Source organism: Solanum stenotomum, chromosome 12 (genome assembly GCF_019186545.1).
Source record: "Solanum stenotomum isolate F172 chromosome 12, ASM1918654v1, whole genome shotgun sequence".
Classification (NCBI taxonomy): domain Eukaryota; kingdom Viridiplantae; phylum Streptophyta; class Magnoliopsida; order Solanales; family Solanaceae; genus Solanum; species Solanum stenotomum.
Window position 1 is genome coordinate 26,973,198 of NC_064293.1, and position 8,845 is coordinate 26,982,042.

General features: G+C 29.6%; 1 protein-coding gene and 1 pseudogene across 1 annotated transcript in view; both read left to right on the top strand.

Moving 5' to 3' along the window:
• Positions 1–1,898: 1,898 nt before the first annotated feature.
• LOC125847277 (protein SRG1-like) lies at positions 1,899–6,605 on the top strand (annotated as a pseudogene).
• A 1,370-nt stretch (positions 6,606–7,975) lies between these two features.
• LOC125848119 (protein SRG1-like) overlaps positions 7,976–8,845 on the top strand; it is a 4,434-nt gene continuing 3,564 nt past the window's right edge. The window contains exon 1 of the mRNA XM_049527923.1: positions 7,976–8,312. Within this exon, the coding sequence (XP_049383880.1) occupies positions 8,066–8,312 (247 nt within the window). The 5' untranslated portion in view covers positions 7,976–8,065. The remainder of the gene's footprint in view (positions 8,313–8,845) is intronic.

Sequence of the window (8,845 nt, forward strand, 5' to 3'; positions counted from 1 at the left end):
ATTGTCCCACGTTATGTATGATACGAAATAGGGTCAAAATTACCCTCGAACTATTCGAAATATCTCATATATACCCTTTATTTATGTTTGGGATCAAAACTACCCTTGTTGTCTATCTTTTGGACCACAAATACCCTTAAAATGTTATATTTGCCATATGTGCCGACATGACAGTCCACCTAGGCAATCCAACGTGACAAAAATCCTTTCCTCTCAATTATGTTGTTCTTCCTTGTTCATCTCTATCACAATTTTTTTTTTAAATAATAATTTCAAAAATAGTTTTTTCGTTGTTCTTGTTTGAGTTATTGTTCGGACTTTAAAATTCTAATTTTGAAGTGCGCTGAAGTACGTTTGAGATAATAGTTGTGTGTTGAATGATCGAGTTCTGTTGGTTATGAAGGGTGATTAGGGCGTTATGCGGAAGCTTACAATTGCAAATAATATGATTGATAAATTAGACGACACATAAAACTATACTAAAAGACATAATATTATTATATGATAGGACCAATTGACCCACATAATTAAAAACTAATAAAAACATAAAAACTGTAGAGAGAAAATCTCCCCATAAACAAAACTCTCTAAATGTCTACATTGTGGATACTATTGTGTTATGCTATGAGAATAGGGATCTTCAATTTATAGATCTCCAAACATTTCCTCTAAGGAAAGAATAAACCAAATATGGAAGAAAATTATATTTTCCTTTCAGAAAAAGTTCAAGCACTTATGATAATACTTTGACTTTTCTTTAAGGAAAAAAATAAACTTCAAATAAGGTAAGAAAATCAGGGCAAAACCGTAACAAGTTCATTGTTTGTGTTTTGATGTCATCGAATCTAAGGCTGAAGATTTAATTCTCAAGGTTGAAAGATGTTGAAAAATTGTTGAAGTCATTCTTTTTGTGTTGAAACTCAAAAATAGCTACTCATTTGAAAGTTTGTTGGTGAGAAATTTCTATCCTTTGTTGGGTTTTTAAAGTGCAAAAATTTGAAGAATTTAACTGAATGTTACTAAAAATTGCTTGGATATTGTGATTGAAGCTGGAAATTGACGTTTAACAACTGATTTTTTGGTTTGAAGATTTGAATTGAAATCCCAAAAAAATATATGAAAGGGTTATTAAAAGCTTGAAAAATCTAAAAATTGATTTTGTGAATCTATGACTCCAAATCCCAAACAATGAACTCGATCCATCAACACGCAATTACAACCTCAAACAAACTTCAACATACTTTGAATTGGAGTTCCAAACCCGAACAACAACTCAAACAAGAACAATGAATTGTACTCCCTCTGTCCCAATTTATGTGACTTACTTTCCTTTTTAGTCAGTTTAAAAAAGAATGACACATTTCTATATAAAGTAACAATTTAACTATAAAATGTCTACTTTACCCTTAGGGATGAACAAAGAAGAACAACATTATTGAGAGGAAGGTATTTTTGTCATGTTGGACTGCTTGGGTGGACTGTCATGTCAGCTCTAATGGCAAAGATAACGTTTTAAGGGTATTTGTGGTTCAAAACATAGACGGCAAAGATAATTTTGATCACAAACATAAGTAAATGTTATATATGAGCTATTTCAAATAGTACGAGAGTAATTTTGATCCTTTTCCACTTATAAAAAGGGTATAACCATACATAATATGCTTTTGGTGGTACACGTGTATTCTGCTTATGGTCTTTGTTAGTTTGTTTGTCTTATTTTTGCCCACCAATTGTACGGACTGTTCTACTGACCTCACAGGCAATAATTTAATGAGATTGAGATATCATGCAAAGTAGTTGTGACTTGTGGACACAAGTGAAAGGAAAGGGATTGTAGAGTTAATATAATATCAAATTATCAATATTGGAGTGCCATAGAATTAAGCATTTAAACAAATATGGGAGAAATAGAAGTTAAGCACATGAAAGTTCCTTCTGTCCAGGAACTAGCCAAGAAGAAAAGTCGTGACGATTCCATCGCGATACGTACGTGATGATCAAGGCCATTCAATTGCAACATCAAATTATAAGCAAGTTCCAGTAATTGATATGCAACGATTGATCAACTCTAATGATCATGACTTTATGAATCTTGAACTTAACAAGTTACATTTTGCAGCTAAAGATTAGGGTTTCTTTCAGGTACATATTTTATTATTAATGAGTTTATTGCTTAAAAGTTCGTCAACTCAATAAATCAATAATATAATAGCAAAGATCAAGTGACTTTTCTGATACAAAACAGAAAATAATGTCTTTTATCAATTAAGAGTGCTTAAGTTTAAACTTTTTAAATAAAATTATCATATACGTTAATATGATATCAGTTTTCAAGATTGTTTGGTTCAAAACGGTAAAACCCATTGGCCTTGAAGTAGTCCAAATAGGGGTCGGACCAAAACGGACCATATATAGGTTGTATATGCATATTATTTATATTGTCCTAATTTGTATGATGCAATTTTTTTTTCAGTTAATTTTAAAAAAAGAAATAAGTGTCAAAAAAACACATCTAAACTTTTTTTTTTTTTTAAATTAAGAATGTGAGTTTCATACATAAGTTATCACTTATTAGTTTGAGAAACACATCTCTCTTTCTTTTATTACACTCTTATCATGGTGTGTACTACATCCTCTCTTTTATTTTCAAAAATCATGTACAAAATATTCTATCTTAACAAAAATTAAATAAATTATACATATTAGTTAAAATAATGGACAAAATTACATTCCATCTTAACAAAAAATTAAATAAATTATTAGTATTAGTTAAAGTTAAAAATAAAAGTATTACTGTTTACATCCCTACTCTATTCGAATAGGGCGAAACGTCGCGGTGACTCAAAAAATAATCAATTGATTCAATTTTAAAAGAATTTTAAGAAAATAAGAATTTTAAAGGAGTCGCCACCTAATTTTAGGAAAAACTAGGAAACCAATTAAATGATCTACGAAACCAAGAGATTCTAAGTAAGAGATTCAAGTTATTTCGAAGGGAAGGGGTTAGGCATCCTTCGAAATCCACAAATGTGGGTCCCGATTGAATTCTTTTTTTTCAAATTGAGGAGGAGAATAAAATAATGTACAAATATAATAAACATGCAATATACATAAGTAATGTGATAAAACAATAATATAGGAATCGGCCTAAATTTGCCTATCGTCAATAATATACAATATAAATAAGAATATAATTCAAACCTAATTCGAATAGCTTCAATAGGAAGCATCTCCGGATACCTGTAAAGACGCTTAGTAAAAGTGTTAGTACTAAATAAATAAAAATAAAAATAAATAAATTAATAATAACTTAAAAATAAAAACCCGTCTTATTAACATGGGAGGCCTCAAAAATCGACGGTAATTTCTTACATCGGCCATTTTAACTTACAAAAAATATAAACTTAAACTAAATTTCCGTCTTTTATAATGGGAAGGCCTCCAAAATCGACGGAGAAATTTTTTCATTGGCCAATTTTATCAATCAAAGAAATATAAACTTAACTAAATTTCCGTCTTTTAAAATGGGGAGGCCTCCAAAACCGACGGAGAGATTTTCTCATTGGCCAATTTTATCAATCAAAGAAATATAAACTTAACTAAATTTCCGTCTTTTAAAATGGGGAGGCCTCCGAAACCGACGGAGAGATTTTTTCTCATTGGCCAATTTTAACATATAAAATATATAATAAATTAGAGATATAGTAAAGATAACAAAACAATATTACAAGGCAATAGACAGTGGCAAACTATAACAAATAATGATGAATATATTCTTAGAAAAAAATCAAAGTAAATACATGATCAATCTAACCGTAGAAAAACAACATGAAACAAATGCAAAGATAAAACACTAAATCAATTTCAAAACATAAATACCAATAACACTACTAAATAAAGAGCAAGAAAGACAAGAGAAAATAATTAAAATCATAGAAAATTGAAACGAAGCAAATCAGTACAACACATATTCATGAGAAAATCATAAGTAATAATAAAAATGAAATACACATTAAAAGTAACAATAATAACAATGAATGATAAACAGGGAACGATTTATATATAATACTCACTAAAATATATCCAAACAAATAAAGAAAAACACAAAAAATTCAAATAAACAATAACCCCAAATGGAATAGCTTAGAAAAAATAATTTAAAACAACTAACACATATCAATTGTATTCGCTTAAAGAAACAAAACAATAAAATAATGCCTTAATGAAGAAAGAAAACAAACCGAGCTTCGAAGCTTTACTCTTTTCCGGTGAAATCGGATATGTAAAATTTTTGGTTAAACATGATTGTTCCTTTGTATTCCTCGCCAGAATAGTAAGGTTAAGAGACAGAGGATTGATGTTGGAGGTCAGGTGGTTGTTTAGTGAGTCTGGTGGCGAGCAAATCTGGTATTCCATCGAGGTTGCGCCGGAGTTTACCGACTTTGAGTCAAACACCTATGAAACAGAAGAAAACGTAAAGGGGAAAGGGAAGGGGATGGGCGTTGGTGTTGTTGTGGAGAGAACATGAGTCTGGTAAGGTTCACGAGCTCGAAGCTCGCTGACTCGATGTGAGGTCTGGTTTCGCGGGACAAATAGTGAAAAAGAGGATAAAATGGGGGTTTCGCCGGAGCGGTTGTTTACGAGCTTTGGAGTTCGCCGGCCTTAGGGTTTCCACCGGAAACAATGAGGAAAATAAAGGGGGTTTTGGTGATGATTTGAGGTCTGTTTGGTGCTGCTGGTTGGATGGTTGTCTCGGAGGAAGGAGATTGAGGGAATGGGGGTTGAGTTGTGTGGAGATCTAGTGGCTGCTATGGTGTTTTCCGGTGGTGGGCGGTTGCGGCCGAAATATTAATGGCTAGTGGAACCTTTCGTGGATAAAAATCTGAAAATTTGAAATCCTAAAAATATCCACCCCCACTTGATCTAATAGACAAACTATTCTTTATATAGGAAGTTGAAAACTACAATATCATTATTTTAAAATGGTGGGTTAAAATTATCGGTCAATAAAATATCTATGTATGAAATATTATTTATATCAGAATGCATTTTTGGATTATGCAAAATATCAAAATGAATATTAACAAATGTAACAAATAAAAATGAATATTAAAAAAAAAAAATATATATATATATATATATATAATGAACGTAACTAATGACATGTAAGAATGCAATTTTAAGATTAACTGATAAAAGAAAAATCCTAAATTTTGATAAATAAGGATAGTTATCGATAAACGTATTTAAAATTATAAAAAAAATTATTTTGAACTATTAAATAAATAAAACTTAAAAGTTACGAATTTTTGAAAATGTTAGGCCAAAATTAGGTGTCAACAATTACTATCCAAAAAAATTATAAAATAAAATGTAAAATATTTTTCTTACCCCAATCCACCACTTCCCTCCCCCTCCCCCAACTTTTTTACTTTTTTTTTTAAAAAAATCATTTTATAAAAGCTTTTTGAAAAATTCTTACTTCATCTCTCCCTACCCTTGAAATAATAATATAGTTATTATTTTATTTTTTAAAAGAAAAAATAATTCTACCTCACCCCACCTAACCCTACGCTTTCAATTTTATCCTCATTTTGTGTTATATATAATATTTTCCTTAAAGTATATGTACATATCCAACACAAAACGAGAAAAATATATAAAAAAAAAAAAAATAGAAAGAGAGACTTAGATGGTGTGTGGTAGAATTTATTTTTAAAAAAAATTATAAAAATAATATCAATTTTTTTTGGAAGGAGTTGAGAAGGGGATGAAGTCTGAATTTTAAAAAAATATTTTTAAAAGAAATTTAAATAATTAAAGGATGGGGAATTGTCGTGGTTGGGGTAGGGGTGGGGGTGGGGGTGAGAAAAATATTTTAAATTTTATCTTTTAAAAAATATTTTTTAAAATTATTTTTGGATAGTAATACGTTAATATTTAACTTTTAATTAATATTAATGACTTATTTTATTTTTGTCAAGATGAAATAATTTATTCATGTGGCAAAATTTTACCAATAAAACAGAGAGTGTATTACACTTCCAATAGTTTAGTTGTTTAGGTATGAAGCTCAAAAAAATGTGATAGTTTAGATGTATTGTCGACACTTATTTCTTTTTTAATAAAACAGAATGACAATTTTTTTTTATATATATTTAGTAACAATATAAATTCAAAATATTAATTTCACCCTAGATAATAATTTTAAGTACTTAAATATATGACTTATTTCAGACTACAAACTTAAAAAATCTTCATATTTTTTTAAACTCCATGCCCAATAAAGGGAGTAATAACAAGTTCAACTACATTTGCAGTTGATTAATCATGGAGTTAATTGTTCAGTAGTGGAGAAGATGAAACATGAAACTAAAAAATTCTTCGATCTGCCATTGGAAGAGAAGAAGAAGTTTGAACAATCGTCAGGAGATACAGATGGATTTGGATAGCTGTTCGTTGTCTCTGATGAACAAAAGCTTGACTGGGCTGATCTCTTTTACTTGAAGACCTCACCAACATATTTGCGGAAGCCTATATTTTCCAAGCTTTACCTTTCACTTAGGTACGTAATTGTTAACATTGTTCACGCTCTTTTGTACTAAACATTAACTTTATTTTTGGAGTAGATTTTCTCAAATGGAATTTACAGAAGCATAGAGCATAGATTAGTGGTGAGCTCAGAAAAAGAAAGGATTTCGGTAGCAACATTTCAGAGTCCAAGATTGGATGGTATAATAGGTCCATCAAGTAGCCTTGTTACTAGGTGCGGAGTCAGGATTTTTAATAAGGGGTTCAAAATTTGAAAAAATAGACACATAAAGTAGCCGAAGGAGGTTCGACATCTACAATATATATCTAAGAAATTATTTTAACCATGTATAAATAATATAATTTTCTATCTAAAAGAGTTCAGATGTACCCCTGAGTGTAAGTTGGCACCACCACAACTTGTTACAGCTCAAAATCCACCAAGATTCAAAAAAATGGGAGTCACTGAATATTATAATGGATTTTTTAACCATGAACTTGTAGGAAAATCATATATGGACACCATGAGAATCACGAGAGAAGATGATTCAAAATATTAATTAGTACTTGTATTAATGGTACCTATGTAAGTAAATCCTTTGATTATGATCAAATGATTGATATTAACATATGTATAAAGATTTAGGAATCTGAATTTGAATATACATTTGAATTCTTAAGACGTTAGGTAAGATATTGTATTAAGATTGGAATACTAAAAATTAAGACTGTTTATTTTATAAAACATTTGAATATGTAAAAGTTTTATTTATTTAAAATTAATAAATAACCCTCAAATAGACTCTAAATTATTAAGTCGACCTCTAATTTTGTGTATAATTAGAGAATTTAAAATATATATACATACACACATACATACTGGTTAGGCATGACATTTTTTATTAAACATTTATTTTTGTTTTCTAACTCCTTATTTCCTGTTTTGCCTTAATTTGTAAATTACTCCGTGTATATAGTTTAGTTTGCGTGTAGTTCATTTATACGCAATTTGGGTAGCGACATCTGCATATGAATGGTTATATAACGGTGGTCCTTATAAGTTTCTAGTAACTTATATAATGGTGGTATGATTTTGACTTGTCACATAATTTAAGAAAATAAAAAAAGACTTTCGAATTTTATAGTTTTAAATATGTCATATGGAAAATTGATATTAAAAAATTGTACATTCTTTTTTAAATAGACTAAATTTAAAAAAAAAAAAAAACTAATAAGACAAACAAATTAAAACTGTTTCAATTGTCCCACGTTATTGATATATAATAAGGATATAACCATATATAGTATGCTTCTGGTGGTATCTAGATCTGCTTTATGGTCTTTGTTTGTCCTATTTTGCCCACCAATTATTATACCGACAATTTTATTGACCTCACACACAATAATTATAATGAAATTGAGACACCATCGTAAAATAGTTGTGGACCCAAGTGAAAGGAAAGGGATGGTAGAGTTAATATAATATCAAATTATTCAATATTGGAACGCCATAGAATTAAGCAGTTAAACAATTATGGGAGAAATAGAAGTTAAGTACATGAAAGTTCCTTCGGTCCAGGAACTGGCCAAGAAGAAACTCGTGACGATTCCATCGCGATACGTACGTGATTATCAAGACCGTTCAATTGCAACATCAAATTATAAGCAAGTTCCAGTAATTGATATGCAACGATTGATCAACTCTAACGATCATGACTCCATGAATCTTGAGCAAAATAAGTTGCACTTTGCAGCTAAAGATTGGGGTTTCTTTCAGGTACATATTTTATTATTAACAAGTTTATTGCTTAAAGGTACGTCAACTAAATAGATCAATAATAGAATAGCAAAGATCAAGTGACTCATATGATACAAAACAAAAAATTATATCTTTTTTCAATTAAAAGTGCTTGTGTATGCTTTAGTTTAATAAACTTTTTAAATAAAATTATCATATACTTTAATATAATATCAGTTTTCAAGATTGTTTGGTTCAAAAACGGTAAAGCCCTTCGGCCTTGAAGTAGTCCGGGGTCGGGCCAAAGCGGACCATAAATAGGTTGTATGCAAAATTAAAAAATCATGGACAAAACATTTTATTTTGACAAAAATTAAAGAAATTATTAGTATTAGTTAAAATAATGGAAAAAATTACATTTCACCTTAACAAAAAATTAAATAAATTATTAGTATTAGCTAAAGTTAAAAATAAAGGTATTAGTATCCAAAAAATTATAATAAAATGTAAAATATTTTTCTCACTGTCACCCACCCTCCCGCCTCCATCCCCCCTTTTAGTTTTTTTTTTTTTTTT